The sequence below is a fragment of the Bombus fervidus genome, chromosome 4, assembly GCF_041682495.2.
Source record: "Bombus fervidus isolate BK054 chromosome 4, iyBomFerv1, whole genome shotgun sequence".
Classification (NCBI taxonomy): Eukaryota; Metazoa; Arthropoda; class Insecta; order Hymenoptera; family Apidae; genus Bombus; species Bombus fervidus.
The window spans coordinates 19,215,091-19,227,536 of NC_091520.1; the positions used below are offsets into that span (position 1 = coordinate 19,215,091).

The following is a 12,446-nucleotide window of genomic DNA, read 5'->3' on the forward strand; positions in this document are numbered from 1 at the left end:
AATATCGACAAACCTAAATATTCGATCGGACAATCTTTAACGCTCTTTGCATACACCTTCCATACTACTTTTTTCCCTACAATATGGTTTAATAGCTTCTACGTACAGTGGCGGATAAAAGAAAGTTTAAAATTGCTACACGATGAATTTTAATAACTTTTATACCAACCATTTTTTAGCGTATTGGCAACGGTCATCTGTTCCGCGGTCTCTCTTTAATCCCAGCGTCAACTCTTATTAAACGTAAATCCATCTTCTAGAATTACGGTGCCCTTTTGTATTCCTCGTCGTACAAACTCTTTTTTATCCGCAACTCTATGCACATTTTCAAATTGGCTTCGAACTTGATCGGTACAATTAACACGGTCGTGCCTGGTTTGTAGCGATATCTCAAAATTTTTCGACGCCGCACACGCGACACGCGACACGCGATAAATTAAAAAATTCTCCGTGATAAGCGTCGAAATACTTTCGCCAGTCACCGTATCACCTAGTCACGCGCATACGCTTTCCTGCCGTTACAATTTACCGTGACGCGCTGCACATCGAAGAATATGGTCGATTTACGAAATCGTGTGCCACAAACGACTAGAATGACTCGGTCCGATCAAGCAGTTCCACGTTAATCCGTCGAGTTCAAGCACTACGTTGATTAATTTAAGGATTACCCTTGGAACTGTGAATTGCGATTCGCGATCGTTTCTAACCTAATACCAATAATACCAATAGCGCCAACAATACCAGTAATACCAGTAATATCGATCTGCTATCGATCGATGTAATTAAATAATCCAGATAAATTGTCATCTTCTAATTATCAGCTTTCACATTTATCTCGTAGAAAGATATTCAACAATTTGGGAAAAAGTATTTTTCGCGTCGATGTAATAATCGATAAAAGTAGATATTTGCGAAGCTAAGATGATCGATGTCGTTCGCTCGTACAACGATACGATACGATACGATATCGAATAGAAAGTTTGTCCGCTACCGATTGTCGACGCGATTACCTGACCACGAATCAGCACAAGTTTAAACTCCAAAGAGGTGCTGCGCTTGGCAACACACCACGTGTCGCATACCAACAGTTACATCTATTTCCGTCTTTTAGGTATCGCCGCTTTCCCCACTTGCGACAGCTGGTCGTACTACGTATCGTTAGACAGCGACGCTGCGCGAAGCGTTCCAAGCTACACGATCGAACCGCAACCGTACACAGTCCCTTCATTCCCTCGTTACGAAGCGAACGCAAAAACGGACAGTGATAGTCGGTCGGACGTGGCGTGCGTACGCTTATCGCGCTTCAAACTCGTTCCCGAGCCTTCCCAATTCGTCGCTTACAGTTATTACAGGCACACAGTATGACGATATAAATAGCGAGTACTTACTACTAACAACGAGTAAAATGTGTATTTCGTAAGAAGAACGTGTGTATATATAAGAGAGGAGCAGGAATTTATTGTTATTAGAGTTTATAGTTAAATCACGCGTGCTCGATTACGATTAAGTAACAAGAGGAAAGACGACAAGCGGCCTGACAGACTCCTAGTAAAGTCGAAACCTTCGAACACGCTTGCCAGTGTACTATTTCGAATTTCCCGCCAATCGTGCAGAGCGCCAATCGTCGAACATCGCGATCATAGGCGTACACCCGCCAATCGTTCGTGATGCTGCACGCGAGAACCCTCGCCGTCGTTGCAGCATCGCCTCTCATAGTCGAAAGTGTCTTACCGTCTTGGTTGGTTCGCGTGTCCGGCAGCCATGTCGTACCCAAGCGTTCCGTCGGCGATCGTGCCCTTAGCCGTGGCCAAATATCGCGCAAGGACATGCTCGACAATTACCAAAAGACACGAGAAAAGTACAAGTGTGAGTATCAGTATGCAGACAGCGGCCATCTTATCTCGTCATCCTTCTCAGTTCCGTCGCATCGTTCGGCGTTCTATCTTGGTCGAACTTTTACGCGTTCTGCCGCGCGATTCGTCCGCGCATGCGCGCGCCTCGACGTTTCGATATTTCGATATTTCGATATTTCGATATTTTGATATTTCGATATTTTGATATTTCGAACCGATGCAACTGGCGCGAGACCTTGATAATCGTCCATTCATGCGGAGATCATAATTGATTTGTTAATGCATCCCCCTCTTCAGGAAGCATTCGATTTACGCTTAATCTTGAAGCTAAATCAGACATACATATGTACTTTTGTCGAGTAGTTCTATCTGTTGCGCGAAACAACAACCCTACGACCATGTAACAATTGCTTTTTCGGCGAATTTCAAAAATGTTTGGTACACTGAATCTATTAACAGTTTCCGCTGTATATAGGTAGGTAGATAGATAGATAGATAGATAGATAGATAGATAGGAGAGGCGGGATTGGAAGGGAGAGACAGGCAGACAGACACAATTAGTAAAAGAACGCGGGAGAGACGGGACGAACGGTCGAGCAGAAAAATCTAGGACGGTGAAAAGTATCTCGTATCAGGCATCCGCGGAACAAAACGAGAGCACGGACTTGTCGTAAATCGAAATGGGGAAATAATCCCGTGCGTTATCTTGCCGTTTAATTGAAAAGTCTTCGTACAAGGTCACGTGTATGGATATATATATATATATACATGTCCTATATGTATATCATACATCCGATTGTAAGATAGTCCGATATATTACATAGGAAGATTAGCGCCAGTCCACTTTTAAATTACGCTATATACGACGCAGGAAATGATAAAAGAAATGTAAACTTTAACTCGTGTGTTAAATGTCAAACGAATGTTTTAATATATTTGCATTTAATTGTTTTTAACGAAAGATAAGAAATAGAATAAACTCCGCTTAATTAGTACTCGACCAAATCAACTACCGATCGGTCAATTCCTATTGTTCGAGCGAAAATAGTCGTCAACTTTTACGTATCTGCAAAAGTTATCTGTGAAAATTAATTATAATATTTACGTGTAAATAAGTGTTAATTATAATTACGTTATCTAGCGGAAACAATGCCACAATCGTAAAATAAGATCGTTCCGATCCTTTTTAGGCAATATACTTGACGTACATCGTATTATTAGAACCACTATCGCGTTACTGAAGTTTATTAACTACATTGGAATGGAAGAATAAGTATCTTTTCCTTGTTAAACGATCGTATAATTGATAATTTTCTATTTCAATTCCGTTTACTTTTCCTAGTTGCGCCACTCTAGCGAACCGACGACTATATAAACTGTACAATGTGCAATCAGGCTGGGTCGATGTTAATAAAATGAATTTCTTTTTTAGCTAAAAAGCTTCCCCATGACGTGAATCCAAAGGGGGTGTTTGCCTGCAACGAACTCGACCTGAAAGAGGTCCAAGTTTATGGATTCGATTACGATTACACGTTGGCTTGTTACAAGCCATCCATGGATTACCTGTTGTACAGTCTGGGTCGTGATATGCTCATTCAAAAGTATAAGGTACACAAAGTTGCTATGTTATGGATATTTTATAGCTATAAAACCATTCTCAGGAACTTTGGATTTTTATACTTTCATCTTGCGCGCTATATTTCTGTCGATATCGTACGCGTTAAACCAATTTACCGATTTTTTCTCACTGACGCGAGGAGACTTCTCGTATATATGCACTCCAGTAGACAAACTTTCAAACTCGTCGAGACTAATTCGAGCCAGCGAATGAAACTTCCTAACTCGTTTCCGCTGGCGAATTCGGCTCGTCGGCGACAACGTTTTCTCGAAAATCAAGCGACAATTACAGCCGAACGAGAATTTCAATCGAAAGTTGACGCAAACTCGTTTAATCGGCTGTACAGTACCCCGTGGGAATCGGCAACCTCGAGTACAAGAAGGATTTCGCTGTTCGTGGCCTGCATTACGACATCGAAAAGGGTCTGCTGCTGAAACTCGACAGCTTCTTGCAAATTCAATTTGGCGCCGTTTACCGCGGTTTGCATCCAGTACCCGCCGACGAGGTCCTTAGGCTCTATAAAAACCGGATAATACCGATCGCTTATGTGGAAGCGCCTCATAAACATTCTCATGTAAGCATACCCGAATCAAACGGATAATTAAGAATAACGGATCGGTGTTTCTTAAGGAAACTATTGCTTTGATAATTTAAACCGATAATTTACAAATTAATACGACATAGAGAGCCTGTTGCGTTATTACCGTATATACGCCAACGTTCGAAAGTATCCGACGCTACCAACAAATGCCAATAAACAATTCGTAAATTACGCTTTGTTCAACGCGTGCTATAAACAGTTTAAAGAAATCAGTTACACGCGATCAAATTTTAATCGCGATCTTGGTAGTAATGCGTACATTGGCTCGCGAGATTATCGAAACGCTTGTAGAAAGAACATCTTTTCGATACGTTTCGCGATACGACTACCACGATTACATCGATAAGGTTCGAAACAAATCCAAAAATCTACATAAAACTTGGAAGATATTTATTCCATAGATAGATTTCGTGAAATTATTTAAACGATCGAATATCCGTTATAGTCGAGCAAACCTCATACGTACGTATGTATAGTGGAATCGTCCGCAGCGCTATAATATTACGTATTATGTTTAACGACAGCTGTGATACTAATTTCTAAATGTACATTTGCAATTATCATCTTGCTTGTTAGTCTTCGGATTAGTTCCAATTTTACCATTTCAACGATCGTGATAGTTGTATCTCGTTACGGTGCTAATGAAATTTCAACAAGATTCGTACGATCGACACGTACGATATACGACACACGATAATCGTATAAAAATATACACGCGTACATACAAATAATTTTACCGTAGACCATTTTACATTTGTCTTATGCACGTATGTACAGTTACTCCTTATTATAATATTAAATTGCCACTTTGTAAAACCTGTCACTGGTTCCTGTCTATGTTCGAAAACGATAAACGTCATAGTAGATCGTGAAACGTTTCAAAGACGTTTCAACAGGCGAACAAGCATTTCGAATAACATCGAAGAAACAAACGAAGAATAACGCTTAACGGCAACATGATAGAACGCATGAACACGTTTTAATCTTCCTTTCTAATTGTTACGTATCGTTTAAACTTCAAATACTTGACAAACACTGCGAATGTAAGGTCTTGTAACGATCTAAACGTTCAAAATCTAAACGTCTTTTGTTTGTTTGCACGCATCAACTTGTATGTTTTTCACGATGGGTTTTTTCCAACATAAGAAAGTGAGTATCGAGCCGTAGCTTATTACAGATTGGACAGATTTCCTATGTATAGTTGAAATTAATTTTTCTCAGGACGCACTGCACCGAACGAAAATGATTCAGCTAGCTGACCTATTTTCGGTACCGGAAATGGGTCTTTTATGTAACGTTACGGAATACTTTCTTAGAAATCATATCGATTATCATCCCGAAATACTTTTCAGAGACGTTAAGGTAAGACGATACTTTATATCGTACGTATTGTTTCCATAAAAATGAATATCGTTGATTTTATTTTAGAATTCTGTACAAAGTTGTCATCCTATAATGCACGGTTTGGTAGTACAAAATGTATCCGAATATTTGGAACAAAACAAGGATTTAAAAAGATTTTTCGATCGACTTAAGAAAGCTGATAAAAAAATGTTTTTAGTAACCAATAGCCCTTTTCATTTTGTGTAAGTATCGTGTAACGAACCACATTAATAAGATACTAAAATACGTACGTACGTAGTTTTCCCGTCGCCAGTTTATACCGGAGACCATTACCCGAGACCATACGCCTCTTCCTAATTCCAGATACTTTCTCGTACTAAATAGCATCGACCATGGAACTAATATTTTTATAGTTTTTAGATAATAAAATTAATATTTAGTCGAACGTCAGTGGACCCTCGTATTCCGTAACTTTATCCTATATACGTATATTAATATATTTTACAGCGATACTGGAATGAGATTTTTGGTTGGCGATAATTGGAAAGATTATTTCGATGTAGTGATAGTACAAGCAAGAAAACCGAAATTTTTTACCGAAGAATCTCGACCTCTTAGAATATACGACGAAGTTAACAAAACGCAGCTATGGGACCGAGTCACCAAACTTGAAAAAGGAGTTATATACCTTGAAGTATGGATGAAACGTTTTATTTTTCAATTATTTCAGTCGTTGTTTGCCAATATTTAAGGTTAACGTTATTTCTCAATCTCAGGGCACGGTTAAACAATTGCAAGATATGACCGGATGGCGGGGGCATCAAGTATTATATTTTGGAGATCATCCTTACAGCGATTTAGCGGATGTAACGTTGGAGCACGGTTGGCGAACTGGAGCTATAATTACAGAATTAACGGTAAACTTGCAATTTGTTGCACTTTTATACGCAACTAAGAAATTACATTTCAAAATTACATTTTACGGTAGTTCGCTGTACTTTAGTCCGCTATATAGAATATACGTCTTAACGTGGTCTAAATCTAAAGATCTGTAGCAAAAAAAAAAAGAAAAAAAAAAGAAGCAAATCTTACATTAATATTATCAAAAAATAGAGATTCGAATTACTATTTTCAAAGATCAACCGCATAACAGAAACTATTTCTACGTGTTACAGCATGAAATTGCAACATTAAATAATCCAAAATTTAAAGAAAATGCAAATTGGCTACAAATGCTGACAGGATTGATCGAAGAACATCAAGATTACGAAGGAACGGACGTGCAAGCGGTACTCGATGAATGGATCAAGGAAAGAGATAAATTAAGGAACGAGATAAAACGAGTATTCAACGAACAATTTGGCTCTGTGTTTAGAACATATCATAATCCCACGTATTTTTCAAGAAGACTTTTCAGATTTGCTGACATTTATATGAGCTCAATTACGAATCTATTAGAATACTCAACAAGTCATACCTTCTATCCGAGAAGAGGCGTCATGCCACATGAATATACAAGTTATTTCGTATAATACTTGTATCTATCTGTTATTAATAGCTATCCGTTATTTAAGTTTATGACTGAAGACAGTCGATGCTTCGAAGCGTGACAGGGGCTTATGGGTCGATGATCGAAACTATTTCGATCGAAACTTCCGAATGGAACGACATTTAGAAAATTAAAATGCATTTGCATACAATTTTGTGTATATAACAAGAAAATTTTATCACCGCTTAGTGCGTTAAAATTATGTGATATTTGGCGCAAAAATACCTGACATGCATAAATTTACATACGCATCGTCATTATTTCTTTTTCTTTTCTTTTTTCCTTTTTTTTTTTTTTTTTTTTTTTTTCTTTTAAACGATATAAATATTTTGCTCGAAAGTTAATTTATTAGAAACGAATTAACATAAACTATATATACATATAAATGTTTCGTATATGTCGCGTTATTATTTAACACGTCTGAAAATTCTTGAGAATACATTTACAAAATTACAGAAAGTTTACGAAAGAAAAGAAAAATAGAATAGTATTACGAGGAGAAAAATGAGATGATCTATATAAAACGATAAAAAGGTGTACTGCTTATTCAGCGTTAAAAACTATTCCATTTGAAATATGGCAAACAGATAGAGATACTGTACGTAATTTATTCAGGTACAAAATTTGTTATGCTAAACATAACAAATTTATTGAATGTAACGTTGAATGTAACGTTCGGTCTCAAAGTACACGTACGTATATCGTAGATATTATAAAACAGACATATGGAAATTACTGTCTGACATAATAAAGTACAATTCACGCCGAGTAGGATAAAAGAATCAAAGTTAGCAGGGTTGTCCCTAATAACTGTAATTTTAGTTTCAAGTTAACAGCAAGTACAAGGTGGTACTTTTATTTTTTACCGCTAGAAATATTCGCGCTGCTATCCTTGGATGAGAATATTCATTTACATAACAAGAGGTATTATGATATTCGTGGCAATAGTGGTGTACCGTAACCGTCTAGTAAAAAAAAAAAAAAAAAAAACATATATTATGTACATAATTTTAACAAATGTGTATGATATTGAAATCTCGGAAAAAAAGAAAACCACAAGAACGACTGACCACAACGAAATCTTTCGATCGTAATATATATCGCGTCTGAAAATCTATCCAATCGAATAATCTCATTTATAAAAGATATTTCGTTTTTAAACGCAGATCAAATATGTAATATTTTTTTCTTTTTCTTTTATATATATATATATATATAGGATTTTGCTAGGTTCTACGCAAAGAGAATAGAATACATCCAATTAGAGTATATCGAAATTACTAATATAGAAAAGAGAAAAGAAATTCCATTTAATATTTTGTTTATCGTAATAGTACAATAGTATGCTTTAAGATTGTTTTGTTTCCGCTAAATACAACATGTGTTCAAATGTACGTAGATAATCGTGATAGTTAATAAAATTAAATTTAGACAAAGTTATTATAACCTTCGACGTTTTCACTTATGCCATCATCGATTTTGTTTTATTTTCATTTTCAGCATGCCGCTCTTTAAATTATACCGAAAGATATATTTATTTTGCCATCGTCTTTTACCTTATTCCATATAAATTATAATGAATGGTAACGTTGAAAGATGAATTTTTAGTCTAATTTAATCATTGTTCAATTTGTATAACTTGTTTTATCGTTCCTATTTTTAAAAAATATATAAAATAAATAATAAAGTCAACGAGTATTATTATTATTATTGTAACTCATATAATCATCATAAAAAGTGTTTAAAAATTAATTCATTCTTCGTTTATATTATTATTGTCCTTGTTACATTAATAATTAGTAGTAAAATTTATGATATTCTCAACTGCAAATGAAAAATACAAAATAACATTCCAGAAGAAATGTGGAAATAGTTGACTCGCTTTAACGATTTTCTACATTCGAATAATCATAATGAGAAAGACGACAATTGCGAACGATAGTAATAATAAATAATAATTACAAAATAATCTCGTAAAAGCGAAATAAATTTCTTTAATTCGCTTCTTTTTTTTTTCTTTTTTTTCATCATATATATATATATATAAAAATGAACTATTTCATGACATAAACTAATTGTAATTATCCGATATTGTCTATAATCGATTGTCTATAATAATATATAAACTAAAAATAGTCAAAACCAACCATTCAATGGTAGGATTAATTAAATCTAGAACAAATATCAGCCATTTAAAGAGAAATTTAGATGGTAATAGATCGATATACGTTAAAATATTCCTAGAATGCGGCAGGTATTTAAGAGCGTAATATACGACATACGTCGCGTATTTTATAAAGTATAATATATGTATATAAATTAATCAAATATATTTAAACAAATATTAGAGATACAGTATTTACATAAAGTTCTCTCACACTCATACGAATACAACACGCACACAGCATTGACCTACATGCGTTTATTAACATCGAATACAATCACTCCGTAATCATAATTCCGCTGTCCATACCTCAAGTGTATCTGTACTCGATCGTTGCGTTATCAAAAATGGCTTTAATAGTATTTACTCCATCTAATCGTCGCATCATGATTTTAAGCTAAACTCGATAATCCACAGCCCGTCGCTGTAACATTTAGGTAGTAGCAGCAACGTTATCGCCGCCATATATCCTATAGTTTTATTAAAATGCGAGTTCAATCACGACTTTCGTTTCGTATGTCAATGTCGTACGAAATCTATGTCTATATAGTATCGATGGTACCGAACATTCACATCGCTGAAAACTAATTATACGTTCAGTCTGCATCAAGTATGTCGTTTATTAGTTATTCAGTAAGTCAATTACTCAAAGTTATTACAATCCATATTATATAAATTATTATAACTAACATATTACATGCATACGTTATTTACATTATGTATATATTGAATTTCAATAACAAGTTATTGACTGAAAACTGACAATGAGAGGATATTTATATAGTTCCTGTGATTCGGACAACAACATAATTTTTAATCGTCTGTTACGATTCATCATTTATTATGTTTATCATTTGTTATTATTATAGTTATTGGTCACTTTTTCTTGACTTACTGATTGATTAACAATTTTCCGTATACAGTCTTCTGATTCAATGCAGATGCAAGACATATGACTACCGACGAGGTAGATTAGCAAAATTAAATTTCAGCTGACGACAAACGTCATATTGCATACATAGCGATTTAGTATTTTCATGCTATGAAAAATTAGGAATTTTATTTAACCTAATACCGTGAGAATGAAAAAAAGAATTACTAATTAAAATGGAACTTAAATTGGAAGGGAGAGCCATGGAAGTGATGGAATTCTTGGAAGGGATTGAAACCTTGTTGATGCTTCCCTGATTCAGGATCTAATGGATCTTCTCCTTGATCGAATTTCGCTCTTTTCTCATCGTCGGTCAATACTTCTTTGGCAGCTGCAATATCGATAAATCTCTTCTCCGCTCGTTTCTTCTCCTCCCCTTCTTGAAAATTATCGGGGTGCCATTTTTGTGCAGCTTTCCTATATGCTTTGATAATATCACGTTTAGATGCTGTTCTCGACACACCCAAAATTTTGTAATAATCTCGTGATTCAGAAAGTTTTTGTCGTTGTTGCGCTTTATGAAGGCCTTGCTTCGCCCTTTGTAGACTCATATCAATTTCCAAAGCTTCTTTAAAATCTCTAATCGCTTTTGGAAAAATAATTTTTACGATATTAACTTATATTAACAACACAAGAGATTCGTGTACTGTACAACGTGCACGTACAGCTGTGTAATTTTCACGCGATTATCTCTTAAACGAGTCGTCGTGCGAGAATACTCGAGCGAATTAACGAGTCTGGAGTAGAGAGGATAGTTCAATGTTTAAATCGAAGAACGAAATGTATAGTTTGCAAGATAATCGCGTATCAAAGTTAAAATTGGACGCTTTATACAAATAACACTTACCATCGTCAAACATCTCAGCAGCGAGATACGCTTCTGCTCTGTCGCAATATACCGCAGCTTCTTTTCTTATTTTTAACGCTTCGTGACAATTTTTTATCGCTTGACTCGGTTCTGAATTACCAGTGTAACATTTACAAAGATGCTGATGAGCAATGAAACGCACATTACCGACTTGCGGTTCAAGTTTAAGTACGGATTGAGCAGAGTCTATACAACTGGCGTAATCTCTCTCATTTTCGTACTCGTTCGAATCTGTTAATAATTTTGCCACTTTCTTAACTTTCTTATAAAATGAGAAACACTTTGAATGCTCCGGATCAAGTTTCAAACATTCTCGAATTTCCCTGCACGTACATAATTTTAATTGTATGAATTAAAAGATACTACATACATAATTTTACGTTCTATTCTTACTTACTTTAAAGATTCTTCGACTTGTCCAAGACGATAATGCAAGGTGGCTAATTTTAAAAATCCTTGCGTATTATCAGATTGTAACTTGGTCGTAGAACGTACATCGGAAATAGCACTAACATAATCTTCAAGCGCTTCGTAGCATTCGGCTCTACGTTCCCTGAGTTCAGCCGACCATGGACATACTTCGATAACTTTGGAAATTTGTTGCGCAGCTGCCGCATAATCACCGTTCCTCATTAATCTGTCTATAACTAACAAATCCTCTTGGACAGGTGCTATTTTATATAAGGCATTATAGGCATCTGAATTCTGCGGTTCGACTGCTAACTATAACGAATCAAACAGAAATATTAGAACAGAATGGAAACACTGTATATTAATTATAAGTTTGAGTTTTTAGATAAAAGCGCGCTTACAACATCTCGAAAATCAGCCTCTGCTTTTTCAAATTGGGCTTGTTTAAGCAATACATTGCCACGCTGTAATCTGGCGGAGGTGAAATCTGGCTTCAATTCCAAGACTCTATCGAGATCAAAGAGCGCAAATTTGGCTTTACCTAACGCTAGATAAACCGTGCCCCTTTTATAATACGTTAGATAGTTATTCGAATCTCCCTCTATAAAAGCAACGTATATCAAGGTTTTAAGAAAATTTAATAAATATATATATATATATATTTTTTTTTTTTTTATTTTTTGTACATTTTACTTTTTATAAATCTATCGCAAAAAATTATTTACAAGAGAATATATTAAAATAAACGCTTGCAAACAAGACTCACCAACAGCTGCATGATAATGTGACAGTGCATCCTGTAACTGTCCTTTTGCTAAAAATTCTCTACCTAATTCCAAATGCCTGTCAATTTCTAATTGAGAAACACTCCCAGCCACTGGAATACAAGGTTATTAAGCATTACACTGTAAAATACTTATATTAAAGGTATTAAAGGTAAAATATTTATATCGTAGGTTAGGATTATTTACCATCTAAAGACAGATCCAATAAGACCAATAATAAACCACAATGATACATGACTGAATAAAAAACTGAGCCACGATAATACGAATATTTTAATACATAAGAAAACAAACTTGCTGGCTTTAGAAGCCTCTACCTAAC

General features: G+C 35.4%; 2 protein-coding genes across 3 annotated transcripts; one reads left to right on the forward strand and one right to left on the reverse strand.

Annotated features, from left to right (window-relative positions):
• Positions 1-1,069: 1,069 nt before the first annotated feature.
• Positions 1,070-7,089, forward strand: Nt5c (5' nucleotidase C). Its single transcript, XM_072002779.1, has 8 exons — positions 1,070-1,866; positions 3,286-3,461; positions 3,818-4,045; positions 5,294-5,434; positions 5,501-5,658; positions 5,924-6,110; positions 6,193-6,333; positions 6,592-7,089. The coding sequence occupies exons 1-8, from the start codon at positions 1,668-1,670 to the stop codon at positions 6,946-6,948; spliced, it is 1,587 nt and encodes a 528-aa protein (XP_071858880.1). The 5' UTR covers positions 1,070-1,667; the 3' UTR covers positions 6,949-7,089.
• A 1,920-nt stretch (positions 7,090-9,009) lies between these two features.
• On the reverse strand, positions 9,010-12,446 carry P58ipk (dnaJ homolog subfamily C member P58IPK). Of its 2 annotated transcripts, none has more exons than XM_072001981.1 (6): positions 12,320-12,446; positions 12,106-12,228; positions 11,741-11,940; positions 11,326-11,651; positions 10,908-11,251; positions 9,010-10,646 (listed from the first exon to the last, which is right to left on the reverse strand). In XM_072001981.1, the coding sequence occupies exons 1-6, from the start codon at positions 12,357-12,359 to the stop codon at positions 10,228-10,230; spliced, it is 1,452 nt and encodes a 483-aa protein (XP_071858082.1). In that variant the 5' UTR covers positions 12,360-12,446; the 3' UTR covers positions 9,010-10,227. The 2 variants fall into 2 exon arrangements, with proteins under 2 accessions (XP_071858082.1, XP_071858084.1); XM_072001983.1 differs by having other exon boundaries at positions 12,106-12,216; positions 12,311-12,396.

Coding starts and splice junctions, on each gene's coding strand:
- P58ipk (XM_072001981.1), bottom strand. CDS start 12,359: ATGTATCATTGTGGTTTATTATTGGTCTTATTGGATCTGT. Junction 12,229..12,319: donor ATTGGTCTTATTGGATCTGT/CTTTAGATGGTA, acceptor ATGCTTAATAAC/CTTGTATTCCAGTGGCTGGG. Junction 11,252..11,325: donor CAAGTCGAAGAATCTTTAAA/GTAAGTAAGAAT, acceptor ATGTACGTGCAG/GGAAATTCGAGAATGTTTGA.
- Nt5c (XM_072002779.1), top strand. CDS start 1,668: ATGCTGCACGCGAGAACCCTCGCCGTCGTTGCAGCATCGCCTCTCATA. Junction 5,435..5,500: donor TACTTTTCAGAGACGTTAAG/GTAAGACGATAC, acceptor ATTTTATTTTAG/AATTCTGTACAAAGTTGTCA. Junction 6,334..6,591: donor CTATAATTACAGAATTAACG/GTAAACTTGCAA, acceptor TACGTGTTACAG/CATGAAATTGCAACATTAAA.